Here is a 22,796-nt window from a genome sequence, read left to right as displayed (position 1 = left end):
TGACCCCCCCCCATCACTGCTAAGGGTGCCAGGCACTCATGTGGGGTATACATGCAAACACTCATACATACACATAAAAATAAATTAAAAAATGCAGACTCTCAGGGATGTAGTTCATTTGGTAGTGTTTGCCCAGCATGCAGCCTTGGGTTTGATCCCTAACACCACATACACTTAGCATGGTAGTTCTTGCCTGTAAGCCTGTCATGTGGGGAGGGGAACTTAGGAGGATCAAAAGTTCAAGGCTATTCTCAGCTACATATCTAGTTTGAGTCCAGATTGGATTACATGAGTCTGTCTAAAAAGAAAAACCAAACAAACCCACAGATTTTCCAGCTCCCTCTTAGACCTGCTGAGCTAGGGCCTGCATTTTAAAGACTCCAAGATGACAGGTGTTTGAGAGGCACTGCATAGGGCATATGGTTGAGGATTTTGCTGTGTTGATGAGGTGAGGAGGTGGGAAGGGTAAAGGATGGAGAGGAAGGCAATAGTTAGAAGGGACAGAAGCTATCTGGATCAGTCTTGAGAGCTTGGTATAAAATACAGTTCTCATTGCACACATTTAAAATATATGCACAACAATATATATATTTGCAAAAATAAAAAAGTAGAAACAATGAAATGGATAAGAAGTGGTAAGAAACAGAATGGCAGGCATGACTAGCAGCAAGCAAATGGGACTGGAATATAGTGTAAGACCTTGCAGAAAAGAAATTAGTATCAAAGCCAGGCATGATGACGCACACCTTTAATTCCAGCACTTGGGAGTCAGAAGGAGGTGGATCTCTTTGAGTTTGAGGCCAGCCTGTTCTACAGAGTGAGCTCCAGGACAGCCAGGGCTAGAGAGAAAACCTGTCTCAAAAAACAAAAAGTATCATCATAATTCCTGAAATTCCCTTACTGCCTACAAACCCATCCACTTTGAGTTTCAATGATTTTAAAGTGCAACCCAGTGGAGACCAGACACACCGGAGTCAAAGCGTTCTATGCCTTTCCAATTGGCCCAAGAGGAAAGCGGTGACCCAACTGGCCAATGTCCCAGACCACTGGGTGAATATTTTTGCCTGTACTTCCTCACTTCACCCATGATTTTTTTTTTCTTTTTCTTTTCTTTTTTTTTTTTTTTTTTTTTTTTTTTATGGGGTTGGAATGAGGTGCTGGGATCCACCAATAGTTTGTTTTAGCCAGAAAAAAAAAAACAGTCAGACCTGGCTTAGTTGATTCATATCAACACAGTATCTTGATACTGTGTGTGGTGTTTTGTGTGTGTGTGAATGTGAGTCTGTGTGAGTGTGTGTGTTTGTGTGCAATATCACCTTTCTATCTACCTCATAGAACAGGGAAAAAAGAGGACTAGCCTGGACCTAGAAGAACCTCTAAAGACTGTCAAAGGGGGAGGCAGGCACCCAGGCACTCCGGCCACTCATTCATGAGCTTGAGTGGGACGGGCAGGAAAGGGGTCCCTGAAAGCAGGAAGACAGGCTGTACCTGGTGAAATTTACAAGGCTCAGTGTGTTAAGACCAGACTCTAGAGAGTGTGTTCAAGTGTGTGTTCATCCACCCTTGGCCAAAGTGAGTGAGGAGACCTCTTTATCCAGGTGTAGGAGGCAGTTGCCACAGCGAGTTCAGAAGGAAGCCCGGAATCCAAAGCAGACCACTGGTGTGCAGGATCGGCTGTGCAAAAGGGCAGAAGCAGGGGGAAGATCTGGTGTGGGGGTGTGTCTGCATTTCCGGGGGCGAGGGGTAGAGGAGGGACATCTGCTCTAGACAGTGTCCCTGGAAATCCCATTTGGCTAAGCGGAGAGGAGTATTGAGGGCAGCTGGCAAATGTTGTGTAGAAGGGGGTGGACCAGGCCTGACACTGATAAGGAAACTTCAAACCCAGCCTGGAATATGAAGGCCGTGAGCATCCATAAGGCAAAGACATGTTGACTATATTGGACGACAATTCCAGCGTGGGGAATCTGGTGCTCAGTGTAGTGAGGCGCGGCCCCTGGCAGAGATCTGTGGCTCTGGTCGTGAGAGGTCGCCTTTGGCGAGGGTCCCTGGGGGAGTGGGATTCCACTAGCTTGGATGCCAGTCTTGAGGTGAATGGGGCAGAGCTTGGGGGCCCACAGTATCAGGTCTATCACCATAAGGGTGACAGCTTTGTTGCCTCCTCACCTACTTTCCTAACTCTCCAACTTGGCTACCCCAGCAAGAGAAACCCAGGGCTTGGAGGGCGCAGCTGATGAGAATCCTGGGAAGGCAAAATGTGTGTGTCCAACTTCTGACTTGGCCCCAGCTGCCTTTGATGAGGATCTGGACACAATTAACTTTGTAAAACATTTTTTTTTCAATCGAGTCCTCATATCCATTTATATTTTGTAATAAAACCTTCGCTTCCTTAATACTTATATGTCACCTTTCAAGTATTTTCCGTCTTAAAAAAAAAAAAAGGCTCAGTGGTAGAGCTCTTGTCTGGCTGATATGTGATGCCCAAAAGCTTTATCCCTACTACTGCAATAAAACAGTTTTAAAAGAGATTAACTTAATATGTTGTTTGTACCATAGCTTCTTCCCTGTCTTGAAATGTCTGATCCCCGGAATAAGATAGAAATGTTGGTTTATGCATCAATAGTTCACACTGTATGTCTGCATGCTCAGAGGCCATATGGTAAGCCTCAGGAAAACCGTCTGTCCTATGAGACAGGGTCTCTCACTGCCTCACCTCACCAAGTAGGCTAGAATGGCTGGGCACCAGCCCCAGGGATCTGCCTGTCTCTGTCTCCCCTGCCCTAGAAACAAGTGTGTACCACACTACTTAGCATTCTTAATGTGAGTTCTGGGGATCAAGCTCTGGTCCTTAAGACAAGGCACTGCGCCTGCTGAGCTGTCCTCCCAGCCTTACTGAATAGTATTCTAATGAGTCGTATACTAAATTCATCAATCCACCTGCTGGTGGACGAACAGGAGTCACTTTCAGCTTTTGAAATTCCAACTATGGGGCTGGAGAGATGGCTCTGCAGTTAGGAGTCCTGGCTGCTCCTCCAGATGGACCCAGGTTCAATTCCCAGCACCCACATGGCAGATCACAGCTGTCTCTAATCCAACACCTTTACACATTCAATCACATGAAATAAAATAAATTTAAAAACTTACAACTATGTTCCCATGAACATGTTCTCATTTTGGGTGGATAAACACTTAAAGAAGAGATGGCTGGGTCATACAGAACAAGCTTTTCTAGATTAGCCATTCCAGCACTAAATGGGGCAACCTCATTATGGTTTGTATTTACATTTTTCCTAGTGGCTGAAGATGTTGAACTTCTTTTGATATGTTTGTTTACAATCTGTCTTCTTTCCTTAAGGTCTTCAACCTATTGCACTCCCTTAAGTTTACTGTACTTTAAAAGCTATTTATTCTAAAATAGAAAAAGGGTGTTTCTTTATTCTAGAGACCAGTCTTTTATTAGATAGTTTGATTTGAAAATACATTCTCCCAGACTACAGCTTGACTTCTCTTAATAGCCTTTGGGAGAACAGTTTTGTATTTTAACGAAGTACCACTGCAATGAGCTATCACTGGTAAACTGTCACTCCCGTGTTGTTTGAGCTCACCAAGAAGCTAGCTCTGGAAGCAGGGCCCCAACTCCCATTTTACACCCAAGCATGTTTGTCTCCAAGTATCTTCTAATTCCCCTTTGTCTGGGGTGGACTGGCCTCTAACTTCTGTGACAGGGAGGGAAGAAAACTACAAAGCCCCCAACATTGTATCTACTCCACATTGAGGTGGTCTGGGAGATCCTCAAAATGCCAGTGTGGGGAATCTTGTGCTCAATGTAGTAAGGTATGGCCCCTGGCAGAGATCTGTGGCTCTGTCCCTAAAAGGCCAGCCCTGGCTGAGGTCCCCCAAGGGAACAGGATTCCATCTAGGAGGCAAACTATTTTCAACAGAGGTTACTAATGTTTATCCATGAGTGCCTTACAGCAGGGGGAACAACCACAAATGCAGTCACGGAAGCACATCTGTGGGAATTATGATGGACTGCCTCAACTTCCCCAAATGGTTTCTGCTGCACTGTGCCTAACTCTATGACATATCGAGGCTGCTATTCTTTTGCTTGGATGCCCCACTCAAGGGAACAGTCTGCTCTGCCTGAGATTCTTTCTATAGGGAACAGCCTTAAGGTTTCCCCAGAACATCTCTGCAGGATGTTTTGAGCTTAGTGCTCTCCCAGGCTCTTTCTCCCTTCCTTCCCTCTCTCCCTCCCCTCTCTCTGAGACAAAGCCCATTTAGTGTTGGCTGTTCTGAAACTCATGTAAGTTAGGTAGACCAGGCTGGCCTCAATCTGACAGAGATCCTCCTGCCTCTGCCTCCCGAGTGCTAGGATTAAAGGGGTGCACCACCATGGCCAGGGCTAGGTGCTATCTCCTGCTACTTGCTGTTTTAAATTACTTTATGTAGTAGGGCATTTTGCCTGCATGTCTGTACACATGCATCTCTTGTACCCACAGAGGCCAGAAGAGGGCCTAGGATCCCTTAGAACTGGAGTCGTAGACAGTTGTGAGCCACCATGTGGGTGCTGGAAACTGAACGCAGAATCTCTGAAAGTGCAGCCAGTGCTCTTAACCAGTGGGCACTGGCCAACCTGCTACTTAGTCTTTTACTTTAGTTTGCTATGTAGTGCACTTACAATTGAAAGTATAGTCATCACAAACCGTTCTCTGGATCATACAGCACAACAGCATTATCAAAATGTTATTTTATGGGCCAGGAATGATGGCACACACTTTTAATTCCAGCACTCAGGAGGCAAAGGCAGGTAGATCTTTTTGAGTTTTGAGTCCAGCCTGTTCTATATAGCGAGATCTAGAACAGGTAGGAGTACATAGAGAAACCTTGTCTCAAAAAAGAATTTTATAGATTATGCTTTTGGTATATTATACCTAAAATCTTTGCCCAACAATAGGCTACAACTATTTTGCTTTAGATTTGTAATTTTAAATTTAACATTTTGGATTATGAGCTATTTCAAGCTAATATTTATGTGGTATGAATTACAAATTAAAATATATTTTCCTCAGATGTCTATGTAGTGATTTCTCTACTTTTTAAGTCTATCCTCTATTAACTTGCCTTTACATTTTAAAAATTGTATTTTTTGTGTGTATGGGTGTTTTACCTGCAAGTATGAGAACCATGTGTGTGCCTGGTGCTCAGAGGGATCCTGCCTACTGAAAGGAGTCATTTCTCTTAGCTCTGGCCAGGGGACACATGGCTCCACTGACCCACAGCTGTGGCTGCATATCAAGGCCCATCCCAGTCTCCAGCCACCCTCAAGGGGCTTCTACACAAGTACTTACACAGTTCAAAGTCCCCAACACCAGGATCCTGGATCCTGGCCAACCCCCTCCCTTAGCTACTCACCTTCCTACTCACCCTCTCACTATTCCTTCCCTAACCCTGGCCATGGCCAGTCAAGTCTCTCTCTGCTCTGGACTCTTCCAGAGGCCTCTCTCTGCTCTCTTTCTCATATTTGCAAAAAAAAAAAATCTTATCCACGTCATGAAGCAGTCATGCTGGCAGTTCCTTACTATGCCCCTTGTATACAACCATAAAGGTTCCAGAAACTGAACTCCGCATCAGGCTTGGTGGCAAGTACCTTTACCTATGTAGCCATCTTACTGACCCAGAATAAACATATCTTTGGGACAAAGCCATCCTGTGTACACAGCAACTAACTTGTTAAATTCACTTAATACCACATTACCTTTAAAAACACATTTGCACTAGATTTTGTACATGTATAATCTTGCTATCAGTAAGTCTTCTTGCTGTCCAACTGCAGTGACTTTTATTTACATCCCTGTGTTACTGTAGTGGCTAGGACTTCCAGATAACACTGAATAGAAATGGTGAAAGGGGATGATAAGTTTCTGATCTTTGGGGGAGACCATTCAGTTTCATTAGTATGTTAACTGGAAGTTTTTGGGTTTTATTTTAAATTTTATGTGTTTGGGTATTTTGCCTGAACATATATTTATGTACCATATGTGTGCCTGGTGCTGGAGACCAGAAGAGGAATCAGATTTCCTGGGACTGAAGTTATAGATGAAAAAAAAAATATATAGATGGTTGTGAGCCACTATGTGGGTACTGGAAATTGAACCCATGTCCACTGAAGAGCAGCCAGTGCTTTTCACCACTGAGCCATCTATCCAGTCCCTATTTTGCTATTTTTCATCCATAGTCTGGAAAGAAATTGTTTTTAACTGGATAGTCATCAAAAATGTACAGTAATCCTAAATGCTTAATGGTAAAAATTAGAAACAATTCTTTAAAAATACTGACTCAGCTCCACAAGGCTGGGGAGATGACTCTTACATGCAAGCACTTGAGTCTGGGCCTCCAGTGCCTATTATAAGCCAGGCATGGCGGAATGCGTCTGCAGTCCCAGCTTGGGGGCTAGTGCAAGGCAGAGGGCAGAGAGAAGAGGATCCTTAAAGCTGTGATGGGGAAGCCAGTGATCTAATCAGTGAGCTTTAAACTTAGCCAGAGACCCTGTCTCAAGAAAGAAAGCAGCGGAGAAAGACAACCAGTGCTGACCTCTGACCTCCAAACGCATGTACACAAGTGCCTGTGCACTCACATATACAGTACGGAAATACATATATTTGATTTTAAGAGATCCAGCCAAAGGTGACGAAAGCCATTCCACACTCACTGTCTCTGAACCCTCGTTTGCAGAAGCTAAGGACTTCCCAGGAAAAAGCTTAATCTAGTCTAGATGGATGTGATGTCCTTTGATTAGGAGAGCTTTTGGGTGGTACGCAAATTTTACAAGTATACAGTATCACTCATCAATTTAAAAATTGGAATGATTTTTAAATTCTATTCATTTTGGTTGAATAAAAATCCCTGATTAAAAAGAGTGCCTATCAAATGATCCTATTTATCAGTATCAATGGTTGCTTGAGGACTAAAAATATGAGGAAGCTGTAGACAGGGAAAAGGGGGAAATTATAATTTGGTTATCCTGGTATCCTGATTTCACAGATGTACTTACCAAATTGTACACTTTAAATATGCCAATCATAACCAATAAAATAATTTTTTAAAAAGAATGTTCTTTTTATTTTTTTCCAAGACAGTTTTTCTGTGTGGCCTTGGCTGTCCTGGACTCCCTTTGTAGACCTCACAGATATCCAGGCCTTTGTGGATCTCGTAGAGATCTGCCTGCCTCTGCTTCCTTGAGTACCGGGGCTACAGGCGTACACCACCACACCCGGCTAAGAATGTCTATTTTCTTGTGATGAGAAAGGATACAGTTTTGCTATTTTATGTCTGGATGCACTTCAACTTGATATACATACATTCTCCACAAGAACAAGGCAGCTGTCCACTTTTGGAAAACTTTTAGATCACATCAAATTCTCTAGGGATAAAAAACTAGTAGTTTTATTTTCCTTAAATGAACTCTGGGTCACAGAGGTAGATCAGTGAGTAAAGAGGCTCACCTCGAAAGCCTGACAACCGGAGTTCAAGCCTCGGATCCCACATAAGGGTGAACAGACTCCGAGAAGTTGACCTCTGGTCTGTACATGTGCTGTAGTAAGTAGTTTAAGCAGGCCCTTCCCCAAGCAGAGTAAGGCTGACACAGAAGCACACACATGGCTTGTACTGCTTTCAGTAGTATCTTAGAATGGAGTGTGAAGAACCTGATACTGGACCTGTCCTTTGAAAAACATGGCTCTATGCACAAGGTAGTGTTAATACCGGTTTTTGGGGACAATGAAAATTGAGTTCTGTCCTGATTAGCCAATAGTGGGACTATCTCACAGAGGTTCTAACAACTTATTGAATGTCTGCTTTGTACCAAGAATGCATGCAAAGGTTGTGTCTTCCTAACCTCCAGAAAGAGATGAATACCAAGCATACATGACTGTACGTAACTGGGAGGAAAAGTAAGAATTAGTCAAATTCAAAGCCTATCTAAAATACTGACAATTTAACTCAGTCCTTGTTTTTCCCAGCCCCGAAGGCCTGCTGCTAACAAGGAACCCACTGGGGCTCTGTATTTAGTGTATATGTCCTTGTGAAGATGGAAGAGTGCTAGAAGACTGCCTTCATTGGTTTCTAAAGAGCTTGTACAAAGGCCCATGAGGCGGCTTCCCCAACCCTTAAGGTCATGGTTTGGGAGACCCACTCCTTCACACAGGAATGTCACTCTGTCCTTCCATGCTTTTATTGACATCAGCAATGGACAAGAACACCCAGCCCAACAGCTAGGGTATGAGGCAGACCCTCCAGGGCCACTGGCACCTCTAGCCCCAACCTGAGATCCTGCCTACCCAGGCCATGTTCCCGAATGGGCGTGCCCCCGTCTGTCCTGTTTATATGTGTGGATCAGTTTGTCTGAGTGTCTGAGTCGCTGCCTATATGGACCCCCGATCCTTGGTACATGGTAGGGGCCGTTCTGAACACAACGTGGCTTGCCCCGGTGGACCACTGGGCCCCGGTGTTGACCATGGGAGACAGGGCCAGAGACTGATGGTAGCAGGGGACCAGGCACAAAGGTCATTCCAGGGCCACATCCTACAAAAGAACCAGTCATTATCAGAATAAGTTTCTGACCAGATAGCTCTGTTCCTTTGGGGTAAGCTTCTCTGGGCTTTCATTTCCTATCTGCAAAATAGGAATTCTATTTCCCCTACCGCCAGACCAGATTAATGAGTTTACAGATGCTGTTCCAACCTCAGAGAACTACTGTGACCAAACCCAAAGACCATACCCAACTCCTGAATTCATGTGAACACAGGTGGCTAGGCGACAGAATGTGCAAGGGAGGCTGGGAAGGGTGCGAGCAGAGACTATAGAGGCACCTACCTAAGTTAGGCACCTACCTGGCACCAAGAAGTCCTCCATGGCCTTGTATTTGAAGACTTCATAGGGTGGAAAGGGCTGGCCTTGGAAAAAGGGGACATCCTGGGGCAGGGGTGGGAACAAGGGAGGTGGCGAGGGCTGAAGAAGTGGGTAAGGAAAAGACATGCGGGGAGGCAAATGGAAAGGTGGGAGCAGGGGCAGGGCCAGCTTCTCCCTGAAGTCTGTGGGCTGCTTATGGCTTCCCTGGAATGAATGGTCCATCTCTGGCCAGTCCTTAGTCCACGGGTCTAGGAATGGGATGACTGTGTTAAGTAGGCCTGGGAAGCTAGGTTGTCCCAAATGCTGGCTATCCACACTTCCAGAGTTCTGCTCCATCTTTCTGGACAGTAAGGCTGGTAGCCTTCCTCATGCCCCTTCACTCCAAGCCAAGAATAAGCTGTGTTCCCTTTTTCTGGCTACTTATGTCTGCCCATGTTCTGACCTCATGCCTGCTCCTATCCAGTGCTTGTATTTTTAGCTTTTTCTTCTTTCCAAATTTTCCCCATAGGTCAATAAATAAATAAGTCAATTATAAAGATCCAGTTCCCCCTCCCAATTAGTCCTCATTTGCTTCAAAACCATCACAGGCAATATTCTATCCCATTTTCATCCTTCATCAACTTGTATTGTCTCTTGTGAACACTTCATGCCTTCAGTGGTTTTCCCACTATGTGGCACTGCCTGACAAACTTAACAAACCCCTTCTTTCCAAGTCACATCAACAATATTCCCTGTCCTGAACGCGCCTCTCCATTCTCAACTACTTGTTTCCCCACCAATCTGTTCTCTGTCAATCTAAAGTGTGGGCACTGTTCTGCGCTCTCCTTTCTAGTTCACACTCCACTTCTACCTCTGCTGGGCACTGATGACTCCAAGCGTCTCCACAACCCTCCAAACAGACCTTCCCTAATGAAACTCACTTGCTCATCTTTCTGCTTCAAATCAAGTGCTTCTTTTAACAACTCTAATTTCCTTTGTTCCCCTTGAGACAAGGACTCACATATTCCAGGCTGGCCTTAAACTCACTTTGTAGCTAAGGATGAGCTTAAACTTCTGATCCTCTGGCATCCACTTCTCAAGTGCTAAAATTACAAGCATGCACCACTATGCCTGGTTGAATATGCTAGAGAATGAACCCACGGCTTCATGCATGCCATTAACTTCAAGCACTCTGCCGACTCTTTAGCTGTGTCCATAGTTCTTACATGGAATCAGAAGCTGTGAAGAACCACAACCTTTAAGATACTTCTTTATTTACTGAGGACCAATTCTCTCATGAGCAAAACAAAGGAAATGGAACCAGTACATAATCCCCTACAATTCATCTTCCTAATGTTCCAGCACCTAGCCACTAAGCTCCAGTGGTCTGCCTCTATCCCTGGCCTTTCTATGTTCCCCACAAGCTGTATGTTACCATACTGCTGCAAAAGCATCTAAGATGACTCATGCCTCCAATTCAATAAATACTACTCTCGGCACTAAAGTACAGCACATCTGTGTCGGCACTGAGCTCAAGTGACCTGAAGCAAGGGAGAAGTAGATATGGAAATAAGCCACTATCAAGCAAACAAAAGATCTGAGGCAGAGCACCTCTCAGCAGGGAGGCAATTAGAGTATGTCCCAGAACAAGCTGACAGAGGGGACTCTCAGCACCTACAGCAATGACTGCGACAGGGCCGGTGGAGAACCGCACTAGGCTGCAACCAGTGAACTGGACCCTAAGGCGGAGTCGAGGCCTTGGGCTGTTGTCTACTAACCCTACCACCTTGAGGCTGACTCGCAAACACACTCAAGGTTCCATTATGTATCTGCTCAACCACCTGCTGGCTGACTGTGCCCTTCACATCTCCAGCTGATGAGCTTTCCTGCCTCTGTGGCACTGCCTAGACCATCCTTTTTCTGTACTTCTTCCTACTTCCCATACATACTGATTAGGGTCTTTCGGCCCTGCCTTTTGCAAAGAGGACTTGCTCATCCATTTAGGTACACAGAAGGAATCACACTGAACTGAAGAAATGGAAGGCGAACAGCCACATGACTTCTGTGATCGAACCATTCCTAGGAAGTGAGAAAGGAACACCCAAGAGCCACAAGTGTTCTTCAAGGGATCCCCTGCTTTCTGTAAGGACTTCTGTTCCATTTGGTTCTTTGTGCCTTGTACCCTGAAGACCTATCTACACCACTCCCCAACCACTCTGTGGTAGGGCTTACCTGGGAGATGGTCATGTTTGGGTAGCTCCACACCCCAAGCATCAGCCACGTGGGTCAGAAGTAAGTAGGAGAGGTGGCGGTGTGCATGCTGGTCCCAATGGACACCATCTCGATGGCGGTGATGTACAGCATGCCGGAAATGAAAGTGGAGATCTAGGACGTCGAAACAGTGGTTCCCAGCAAGTGTAGCACTGTAGAAGTTCCCCTCAACCACATCCTGTCGCAGAGAGACTGCCAGGGGCTGGAGCTAATTGAGAAAGTGGAGCCTCTAAGAAGGTCTTCTATCTACCAGCCAGCCACTCTATCCCTTGTCCAGTAGGGCCCCAGTCACTCACCTCTGGCAGGAGGAAACCCCCAGTGACACGTTCCCCTAAAGGCATTGCCATATTCCACACCAGCAGACAAGAGTCTGGCAAAACCTGGTGCATTCGTACAAACACTCGTTCCAAGTTCTCCCTGTAGCTCTCCATTGAGCAGCGGCCATATCTGTTGGGTAACACTTAGGGTGGGCAAGAGTATAGGAATGGCGCCATACCACCACCTCCAACCAGTATTTCCCTTTCCCCCGCCTGAACCTGGAGAGATCCCAGAGGCAGGAGTTGATGATCACTAGGTCAGGGGCAGGTCCATATGACAGCTCCTTCAAGACGTCCTCAAGGTACTCGGAGTAAACACGGGTGAGGAAGTAGAAGCGCACAAGGTGGTGGCCAGAACCAGAGCAGAACTGGCGGACCTCTCGGTACTGTGTCCCGTTGTGCAGTTCGCCCAGCTGGCCCCCAGCTACCAGCTGATCCTGTTCAAAGCTCAGCTCCCCCTGCCCACCCGCCCCCACCCCATGGTCAGATCCATGCCAGGTAGGTGGTCCTTTACAGGCCAAGGTCTGCACCCACCCAACACTGGCATGGCTGCCAAGCTTCTCTCACCTTGGCTTTTAACTGGGAAGCTGTGAGCAGTGTGTCTTTCTGGAGCAGAAGCACCAGGTCCTTATACACAGCTCTTTGGACTGCAAGAAGACAGGGATCCTGAGATTAAGGCAGGCCTCACCCCCTCCCGGAGCCTCCCAAATGAAGGCCTTTGTTTCCCAGGGCTCGGCTGCCCAACAGCAACTCAATGGAGGGTTGGCTTAGGGAAGAAAAGATGAAGTTTCAAAGCCCTAGCTCTGTTCTTTCTAGCTATATTCCTCTCCTTTGACTTATGTACCACGATCAAGCCCAACTGGCAAAATGAAGCTGGTCCAATCACCAGAGAAACACACAACATCACCCACAGCTCCTTTTAAGAAAATCATGGAGGGCTACAAGAGATAACAATGCTAACAGCATGGGCTAAAATAGTGTACAAATGATATGCCAGGGTATGTAGGGAATTAAAACAAAACAGAACAGTCTAGTGTTCTAAAACAGAGCAGGAGATGGAGAAGTCTGAAATGGAGATACGGCGTGCAGACATAAAGAAAAGGCTGCAGATACAGGACTGTGAAATGCCACCCTAGAGTGGTCACTCACTGGAGTCCCCCAAAATGACCACGAACTTGTTGTGTAGCAGCTGCTGGACTTCCGAGGCTTGGAAGTGGGCCATGGTGCTTCGAAGCAGGCGGTGAGGCATCTTGCTTTCCAAACAGAAGACCATGCTGCCACTGACACAAGCTGCAGGGAGAGGCCACTAAGCTGACTGCGGGCAGGGACTCAAGGTAGTTCGGTCTGTTCCAAGATGACAGATGGGCGCTGGCCCCTCCCTAGCTGCTCTGAGTAATAGGGAGGAGAGTGGGGCAGCATGGCGAAAAGCATGACGGCACCAGCCTTCATCACACTCGGAGGGAAGGCGGAGGGTCGCTTGGGTCGAGGGCCTACACTATGGTGCTTCGCGTGCGCAGCGACTCCCTTGCTCCCTGCCACGTGTCAGCGGCGGCCCCGCGCGTGCGCACACGTCCGCTCGCGCCAGTTACCAAGTCTCGGAGTTCCACGGATTCACAGGCCCTTAGGGAAGGCCCGGGAGCCGCGCGCCTTGCCCGCGGCGGGCTCCCGATCTAGAGTCATGTTCCCGTCCCCCTGGAGGGCGGTAGGTTCTGCAAAGACCCTGCCCCACAGAGCCCAGGTGCCCAGGTCAGATGTCGGTGCGCAGCTCGACGCCCAGCGCTCTCCATGCGTGCGTAGCGGTGGTCCAGCCAACGCCTCCAGCATCTGCGCTCCAGGAGATGCTCATGGCTCCCACTTCCGGTCACCCATGTCCCGCCCCATGCGACACCCAACGCCGGAGGAGTCAGAAAGGCAGCGAGGCTGGCCGCCGTACTGGACAGGTATCAGGGGCAGGCCCACCCAGGAGGACGCGAAGCCCGAGTAAGGGCCAAGGGAAGAACGACAGGTCAGGACGGCTTGCCCACAGTGCTGACGGCCGCGATGGCGGCCTCGCCACGTGACCCCACCGGGCGGAAGCGGAAGTGCGGCCTGGAGCTGGTGCTAGGCGGGTGTTTTCCTCGGCGCCTCTAGCCACCAGCTGAACTAGACATGGACTGTTACACTGCGAACTGGAATCCACTCGGGGACTCTGCCTTTTACCGGTGAGCCGCCAGCCGCCCCACCTTCTGGCCTACTGCCCAGCTTACCGTGTTTGTCTGCTGGCATGAGCCTCCCGGCGGAGCCAGCGGCACTCGCCCCCGTCAGTACGGGTGTTAGCGTCCGCCCCTTCGGCGGGTCGCCCGAGCGTCTGCCACTTTACGCACGGTTGCCTAGGGGCAGCAATCCGGTCTTTCCTCTGCTCCAACTCTGGCAAGCTCAGAAGCCACCCCCAAACCGAGGTCTTTCGACCTCCGGAAGGATGCTCACATTGAGGGAGGCCGCCCGCGGCGACAGCGAGTGCCAGTCTCCTTCCGGAAACTGCTGCTGAAGTCAGACCACAGGGGCTCTCACAGGAGGGCGGGATCGCCACAACGGGCGGGGTGACAGTACTGACCAAAGCTGAGAGAAAGGGTTAAAAAGCAATTAGTCTTGGGACACCGTTAATGGGGAACCCTGGGCAGTGGCAATTCACTGTACTTGGAGTGCCCTGAGCGGTGGGTCTTCTCTAACTAGAACGTTATTACAGTAGTTAGCGTCTGTTTGGCTTTCTTTCTTTGTAAGATATAAAGTACAAAGTGCTGTGGAACATACTTTAATCGGTCAGCCACGGTTTGTCTCTCCCTGAGCGGTTTCCAATTTAACCACAACCATCTTCCCAAATCGTGTTCCAGCTGCATAGAATTGCAGGATCTCATCACACCTCTACAGTCCCTTCTATGCCTTTGCTATTTTATACTTTTTTTTTTTTAATCACACTGAAGAATGTTGCTCATCTTTTAGGACCTCCCTGGTCCTGTAATAGAATCCTTTGTGTCTCACAGAGTCCAGCTGTAGTGTCTTAAAAGTGGCACATGAGGGCAATTTTGTATGGATTGCTTCTGCTAATTGAGGGATAAGGATATCTCTTTCTTTCCTGTGCATATTTACAGCAGTGCTTGTTACATAGTAGTTGTCCAGCCTGTCGTGGCCCATGCCTCTAATTCCAGCACTCTGGAGGCAGAGGCAGATAAATCTCTTGAGATCCAGGCCAGTCTGATCTACATAGCCAGTTCAGGCCAGCCAGGCCTACCTAGTATGACCCTGTCTCAAAACAAAAATAACAAACAAAACCTAATAGTTGCCCAACAAAATTGTAAAGAATTTTTATTGATACTTGAAGATCACAAAGACATTGTATTGGTGTCCTGTTTCAGTAGAAGACTTTGCTTCTGACAGTAAAATTATGTACCATTCTCATAGCCAAGTTTTAAATGGGATTTTGTTATTTACACTGTGATGCATTTCTTAGACAAAGGATGCCTTGTGGTAATTTTGAGATCTGTTGCATTTGCTTATTCAATGTGTCCTCTTAGACACATGTACAATATGAAGCAATTGAAAAGCTTAGTTGAAAATTAGTAGGAACTCTTGATGATTTCACCATTGAAAATACTAGTAAGGAGAGTATATTCTCACACCCATAACCCCAGCACTTGGGAGATGGAGGCAGGAGGACCAGGATTGTCAGGTCAGCCTTTGACTAAGCATATGTTGAAGGCCAGCTTGAGCAAGGTGAGACTCTGTCCACAAATACATACTTAAAAAACTAAAAAAATAATAAAAAACTATTATTTTTAAAGCACCTGTTGCCTACCCAGACTTTAAAAATCAGAGCATAGAAGAGAATGATCTCATTACAACAGAGCTCCTCATGGATACATAAATAATGTTTCAAAAGATGTGTGTTGAGTGTGTCATAAAAGTGACTAACTTCTGTTTACCTGTATTAACTCAGAGAAATGATTAGAAGTGTTAAGCCTTGCTGGGCCTGATATATATATATGTCCTAAATTGCTAACAAATATGACTTTCTTCTATCCTGGACACTGTGCTAAGTACTTGTGTATAATTTCTTGAGTATCACCACCACATAGAGTCAGGATGATGATTCATTCCAACTTACTAATGAGGAAGCAGAGGGACAGAGTCTGGGGTCTATGAGTGGTGATTCATGCCTTTAATCCTAACAGAGGCAGGTTGATCTCTGAGTTCCAAGCCAGCCTGGGCTACAAAGTGAGTTCCAGGATAGCCAGGGCTACACAGAAAAACCTGTCTTGAAAAGCCTCCCTAACCTAGCCAAAGAAGTTATGTTGTAGGCTCTATGTGCCAAAACATAGTTTTTTTTTTTTTATTTTGTGTGTGTGTGTGTGTGTGTATGTATGCCACAGCACATGTGTGAAGGTCAGAGGATAATGTGTAGGAAAGGCTCTCTCCTTTCCCCTGCTAGGGTTCTGGGGATAGAACTCAAGTTATCAGGGTGGCAGCAATCGCCTTTATAAAGCTGAGCTCACCTGGCTTTTTTTTTTTTTTAATTTTTAAAATTTCATTCTTTAGATACACTGGTGTTTTGCCTGCATGGATGTCTGTGTAAGGGTGTAGGATCCCCTGGAACTTAAATTACAAACAGTTATGAGCTGCCATGTGGGTGCTGGGACTTGAACCTGGGACTTTTGGAAGAACAGCTAGCATTCTTAATCACTGAGTCATCTCCTCAGCTCTGGTCCAGATTTTTTTTTTTTTAAACAGGAAAATGTAAGAGCATTTTCTAGTTTATTTACCAGTGTGAAAATGTTTAAGAACGGATGCTTGGCTTAGTTCATGTGTTCATGTAGGGCTGAGTCTGAGGATTCTAATAAGTGAATGAGTGATGAACAAGTGGAGACAGTTCACCTGAATGCCATCGGTCAGGCAGGGGTCTTTGCATTGAAATCTGTGTTCTCAAGAACTTGCTGAATTTGAAAAGGTAAGCAGAGGAAGTGGTGACCATCTCTTACCAGATTCTAGACATTTAGCTATTTTAATCCTAAAACTGCAATTTGAGCTTTTATTTCAGGTGCTGGGGATCAAACTCAGGGTCTCACGCTTTTTCAGAAAACACTTTAGTGAATGAGTTAGCCATCTCTCCAGTCCTGTGAACTTGGTTTTAAACACATTGAGTTTCAGGCACGGTAAAAATAGATTCCTTTTGTGAAAGGAAGAAGAATGGTAATATATTTTTTATACCCCTTTATTTATTCTTACAAGGGTTTCTTTTCCCTTTGTTTCTTTCTATTCTCTCCCTGCCTCTCTCTTTTTCTTTCTTTTTTTTTTTTTTTTTTTTTTTTGGTACTGGGTAGTCCTGTACCCTTCTTAAAAGGGAAGGAGATTGTTTTAGTATTGTAGTTGTGTTTTGAATAAACATGAGTATTTATTTAAACATTGTTAAATATATATAATAAAACGTATCTTAACTATTTTTTTGCATTTTGTCATGTTTTTAGAGAAAATATCTCTATTTTTATTTAATGAGTGTTTTGTCTGCAGGTATGTCTATGCACCTCATGTGTGCACTGTTGAAGCCAGAAAAGATAATAGGAGCCTTTGGAACTGAGTTTACAGACATTTGGAAAGCAGCTGTGGGTGCTGGGAATTGAACCTGGGTACTCTGGCAAAGCAGCCACTGCTTTTAACTGCTGATTTGGCTTCCCAGCCCTCCTTGGTTTTATTTTTTGAGACAGGATTTCATGTAGCCCAGGATGACCTTCTGGCCTTTCTGCCTCTACCTGCCAAATTTTAGGGATATAGGCATGTGCCACTGTGCCTAGTTTGTCTAGTTCTAGAGGTTGAATCCAGGGCTTCTTGAATGTTAGACAAAGAGCTACTTTCCCAGCCCTTCATCTTAACCATTTTTTAATTACTGTTCAGTAGTGTTGAGTATGTTTACTGTGGTGTACAGCTAATTTAATTTTTTTTTTTTCATGAAAACTGAAACCCTTTACCGATTACATAGCAACTCCCCATTAAGTACTCTTTTATCTCTGGATTTGACTATGCTAGGTAATTCATGCAAATGAAATCTGTTGTTTGTCTTTTGTGACTGGGTTATTTAACTTAGTATCCTCAAGATTAATGTTATAGCATAATTTCTCTATTTTTTAAGGCTGAAAGATTTTGTTGTATAGACATAATACATTTTCCTTATTTGTTCTGTCAGCAAATGACATGGGGTACAGATGGGCAGAATGGAAGGCAGCCTCTCAGAAAAGCCTAAGGGTGCAGTTTTCATGACGACAGGCTATGCGCTCAATGGGAAAGGCTAGCTACATTTTTCTTCTCTATACCTAGGTTCCAGAAATAGAAATCTTGTCAGCAACAGTAAATGGACCCTGGATTCCAGTGCCAGGAAACTGTTAGACCGTTAGATAGCAAGCAGTGTTGCTGTCACCCTCGGCTTTGGAGAACAATGCTTCCATAATCACAGATGTACAGATATCTCTTTAAAAGGGCTGGTAGAGTACATGCTTATTATGTGGGAGGACACACAAGAAATGAATGAACAAAAACCCTCTTTCAGATTCTGTTTCTGTTTCAGTTCTTCTGAGTGTATATCCAGAAATAGATTTACTGGACTGTCTGGCAATTCTGTTTGCATTTTTAGAGCTGCCATACTGTCTTCAGCAGCAGGAGCTGCGCCATTTTACAAACCAGCCACAATTCTCAAGAGTCCGTGAGTAGTGTTTAGTTTTGAGTTAGTTGGAGGCAAGGGATTTTGGAAATGATAGTAGACCCTCTTTAGGGACCTACAAATTGTTGGATTGTTCCCTAATACTAGACATGGTTTACTCCCTCCCAGGGCTTCCATGTTCAGCCTGTTGCACACTGGGCTCTTCTCACACCATGGTGGACAGTGCTTCCTCACAAGTTTATCCGAATAGTATGGAGATTTCTTTCTTGATTATTGCAGGCGCTGGAAATGGAGGCTACAAGAAGTGCTAGCTTCCCAGATTGGAATCTAGGATCTGTTTATTGCTGCTCAGGAGATTTCCATTTCCGGGATGTGAGAACGGAAGAGAAGGATATAACTAGCCTTCTACATTGAGGGGTGATCTTCATAGAAGCTGTACTTTTAGGCTTTCCTGAGAGGCTTCCTTCCATGCCGCCCATTTGTACCCACCAAAGAGGCATAGCATGTGTTATCCCCAGGAACACTATCCAGCTTGAAGGCTTTGGGAATTGATCCACCCATTGTTGCTTTATTCCCCGCCCCCCTTCTGCATGCCCTTTACTTCCTTTATGCCTGGCACCTTCTCCTTTTCTCCTGCTATGTGTTCCTGATGACCCCTGGACCACATTCCTCAAAGATTGTTTGGAAGCTTTGACCCAATGGCCTCTTGAGTGCCCCAGCTCTTACTGCTTTCTAGGGCAACATAAGTAAGCACCTGGCTTCTCACCTCCGGCAGCTTGTACTAAAGTGATTGTATCCCTCTTAGTCCCTCCGTGCCCATCCCAACACACTCCAGTGCATGTCCAGAACTGCCTTACCTCTCCAGTAGTGGATTCAGACAGCTCTGAAACCCACTCAAGCATGTAGAACCCTCTTCATGTTTTTTTTTTTTCTCCCTGGCTAGCTGGGAGGACAGCTGTGGTGGCTCATTTCACTTTTGTCCTTGTCTTTTCTCTCACAACCTTATTCTTGCCCTGTGTTACACGGGACTGATAAAGAACCATCTCTCTGTACCTGTGCCAAGGCTGCAGAGCACTGATGTGAAGGTTAGGCAGTGGACAGGTTGGAACCACTACAGACCCACGTTCCCAGTTTTATCTGCATTTGTGATCTTATTTTGCAGAGCTATCCTATTCACCATGAAGGCTCAATGTGTAAAAGAATGCACGATGAAACAGTTGTGAACAAATACTCCAGAAATACTGAGAAGTAAAGTTTTCTTGCACCCTTCCCCCAATAATTTCACCTTGTGCTTTCCAGAGAACTGAAGTTCATTGCATGGAAAGGCCTAGATTTTGTCTGACCAAACTCATTCTCTTGACCCACTGAAAAAATAATCCTTTGTATAGCCATGTCCCTGTCCCCTGCCTTCTGTACACCATATGCCAGCCACATTGCCTGCATAAATATAAGTAAAAATGTGAACTAGAGAAAGATAAAAGACTAGTGTGTCCATATATACACACACATATAACAAGTGTAGAGAAAATGTGGAAAGTGACACCATTCTCATTTTTGTCATCAGACATAAGGTCATGGTCGCTACCACAGCTTTCATATGCACCTGCACATCCCCTATAGCTGTAACTTTGCTTGCCCTTAGCCAGAATATCTTTTGCTTTGTTTTTTTCCCCAATAGAGTGACCGAGCCTTTATTTCTCAGGCATGCCGCTGTGTTTGCTTCCTGAAGGTTTCCATTGACCATTACCATTGAACATGAAAACACAAAGAGATGCCATGGAGGAGTCCCTGGATTTTAGGCACAGTCTTCTTGCCAATGTAGTTTCCCCTTTAAGTAGAATTACCCCCTTTAATTAGTAAATTAAGCCTCCTTTGTATGCCTGTTTACAGAACAGCTCAAGGTGGCAAGATGACACTTTATCTTCCAATTCAGTAACTCCATTGTTGTATCTCCTGGTGGAAGCATTTGCCCCTTGAAGACACAGCTCTGTAACTCAACAGACCAAGTTTCCAGAATGAGAAGCTGCTCTTGAGGAGGCACTCTCACCTCTACCCTTTGACCCAGGTCTCAGATGTTCCGGAAGGAAGCTGTGCCTTGTAATGGTCTCTGATCAGAGCATAAGACAGAACACTCTTTTAATGTAGTTTGACTCCAGTTTGTGTTGTAACTTTATCATCTGTTAACTAGGTGCTATGGTTTGGATATGAAATATTCTCCATGGGTGCTTGGTTGCTGGTAGGCTTGTAGGATCATGGAGGCTCTGACCTAATCAGTGGTTTCATACATTGATGGAATCAAAATTGGAATAGGGTATTGGAAGATAGTAGAACTGTGGAAGGTGGGGCCTAGCGGTAGGAAGTAGCTCTCTGGAGGCATACAGTACATTGTCCCCAATCCCATCCAGTCTCCCTGCCACCTGGCTTTCATAAGCAGCTACTGCCGTGTGCTCTCGCCACCAAGATGTTCTCTTTTGTCTCACACCCAAAGCCTGACCTTGCACTGAAGCCTTTTCTTTAAGTCTCTCACTTTTTTATTGCTGCAAAGAGACACCATGACTAAGGCAACTTATAAAATAATTGGAGGCTTACTTAGAGTTTCAGAGGGTGAGTCTATGACCATCATGGCGAGAAGCATGTTATGAGGCATGCAAGTCATGGTGCTCGGCAGTAGCTACAGGTTAACATTGGAATCCACGAGTTAGAGGCAGAGCAATACTGGCTCTGATGTGGGCTTGAAACCTCAAAGCCCACCAACAATGACACACATCCAACAAGGCCACTCTTCCTAATCGTTCCCAAGCAGTTCTACTAACAGGGACCAAATATGTAAACCTATAGGAACCGCCCTCATTCAGACCATCACAGATTCTGTGAGCCAAGGCAAATTTTTCCTCCTTTAAACACCTTTCTCTCAGGTGTTTATCACAGCAGCAAATAGTGTGACAGGATCAATTGCCTCTTGTGGGTACTGGAATATATGGCAAGACCAATTGGATCTGTGGCCTAGAGCTGACTTCCTAGCACTGTGTTGTGGTGTAAGCCTTTGATGAGATGCAGTGCTTTGCAGAATGCTGCAATGGCAAATAAAGCATTCTAGGAGTCAAGAGATTCTGGGTGCTGGCAAATGCAGTATAGGCAAGGAAGTTAAATCTACCCAGAGTATTTATTTGTTCCCATAAGAACAAAATGCCTCTTCAAAACCCAACTTAAGTGCAGATTGGACGTTGGAGGATGGTGCCATAGTGGGGACCTGTTTTAAACATTCAGCCTTGGACAGGGACACTTCTGTGACATCTCCTGCAGATGAGATTGTGATAGGTTTTCAGGTTGAGGGTAGCTGATATGAGAGATGGCAGACAAGCTATGTTTACTGGGATGAGAACCTTCAAAATTGTCAGTTTCATCTGGACTGGACCTAGCTACATACTCCTATTTAGGTTTCAGGATCACATTGTTTCCTGATCAGTACTCTAACTTCCACATGAGATATGACATGTTGCTATACTCAACTGTTGTAATTAAAAACCCCACAAAATTAAAGTTCTGTTGATTTTTAGCAAAGCAGCTGTAAAGCTATAAGAAATTACCTTAGACCTGTCATAGAAACTTCTTGTTCTTCAGGTCATGGTTTAATTAGCAAGATGTGAACATACAAGAATGGAGATGTAGGGACAGGTGGGAGACGTGGAACACACATCCATAGAGCAAGACATACACCCAAAGGCTGGATGTACGGCATGTAAAGGGAGTTAGTTACTAGACACATGCTAGTCTGCAGAGTGTGTACATAGCCAGACATGGGTGTACAGACAAGTGGTGGCCTGAAGTGAGCAGGAAGCCTGGAGTGCAGTGTCTACAGAGAGCCCTGAGAAGGTGATGAGGACCTAGGCAGGGTTTTTCAGGCGTATGCACAATACTGGAGCTGAGACTACCACCACCAGGTCCCCTCAGACCCCATGGCTGGCAGCAACCAGAAGCCATTCAAGTTTTTGTCCTGTGTGGTGTTCTTCTAGTGTTCTAGTGCCCTCTACTGAGAAAGTCTGACATTGCTGAAAGAAAGGCTTGAAGGAATAATGGTCATTATGGTAGATGTGACTGGGCAGTGAATGGCCTTCAGTTTAAAACTGGCATGCTAGGTCTGAATGGAATATATTTTCTCATATTTTCATTCAGTGACTTTAATAACAAAATATCAAATGTGTGTATATATATTTACATTTTTTCAAGCTGCTTGTGACTCAGCATGGAAGAGCTAGAAGCAAGAGGACCAACTTGAGTTTGAGGCCAGCATAGGCTAGTTAGGAAGTTTAGACCAGTCTTAGCTATGGGATAAGACCCTGTTTAAGAGCAAAGTCACCAAATTCCAAGGCATCAGATGCCAGTATAGATGGTTGTGAGTCACCATGTAGTTGCTGGGAATTGAACCCGGGACCTCTGGAAAAGCAGACAATGCTCTTAACTGCTGAGCCATCTCTCCAGTCCCTCCTAAGTTTTTTGTTTTTTTAAGAAAAGACTTATTTTTATTGTATGTGCATGGGTGTTTTGCCTACGTGTATATATGTGTACTGTGTACATGCCTGATGGCCAGGGAGGCCAAAAGAGGGTGTTGGATCCCCTAGAACTGGAGTTATAGACGGGTG

At 45.5% G+C, this 22,796-nt stretch overlaps 2 protein-coding genes across 5 annotated transcripts in view; one reads left to right on the top strand and one right to left on the bottom strand.

The window, feature by feature from the left end:
* Positions 1 to 8,208: 8,208 nt before the first annotated feature.
* Positions 8,209 to 13,991, bottom strand: Pced1a (PC-esterase domain containing 1A). 3 transcript variants are annotated; one of them, XM_021645092.2, is made up of 8 exons: positions 13,721 to 13,991; positions 12,624 to 12,764; positions 12,042 to 12,121; positions 11,694 to 11,932; positions 11,454 to 11,604; positions 11,119 to 11,365; positions 8,889 to 9,155; positions 8,209 to 8,580 (listed from the first exon to the last, which is right to left on the bottom strand). In XM_021645092.2, exons 1-8 carry the CDS (start codon positions 13,737 to 13,739, stop codon positions 8,333 to 8,335), a joined length of 1,392 nt encoding a protein of 463 aa, XP_021500767.1. In that variant the 5' UTR covers positions 13,740 to 13,991; the 3' UTR covers positions 8,209 to 8,332. The 3 variants fall into 3 exon arrangements, with proteins under 3 accessions (XP_021500767.1, XP_021500768.1, XP_060227839.1); XM_021645093.2 differs by lacking the exon at positions 13,721 to 13,991 and adding an exon at positions 13,064 to 13,203; XM_060371856.1 differs by lacking the exon at positions 12,624 to 12,764 and having other exon boundaries at positions 13,721 to 13,990.
* Positions 13,539 to 22,796, top strand: part of Vps16 (VPS16 core subunit of CORVET and HOPS complexes) — a 29,584-nt gene continuing 20,326 nt past the window's right edge. For both annotated transcript variants that reach the window (XM_021645091.2, XM_021645089.2), the window contains exon 1: positions 13,539 to 13,675. In XM_021645091.2, coding sequence (XP_021500766.1) covers positions 13,623 to 13,675 — 53 coding nt within the window. In that variant the 5' untranslated portion in view covers positions 13,539 to 13,622. The remainder of the gene's footprint in view (positions 13,676 to 22,796) is intronic.

The sequence above is a fragment of the Meriones unguiculatus genome, chromosome 18 (genome assembly GCF_030254825.1).
Source record: "Meriones unguiculatus strain TT.TT164.6M chromosome 18, Bangor_MerUng_6.1, whole genome shotgun sequence".
In the NCBI taxonomy this organism is placed as follows: domain Eukaryota; kingdom Metazoa; phylum Chordata; class Mammalia; order Rodentia; family Muridae; genus Meriones; species Meriones unguiculatus.
This window is presented reverse-complemented; position numbering and strand designations above follow the sequence as displayed.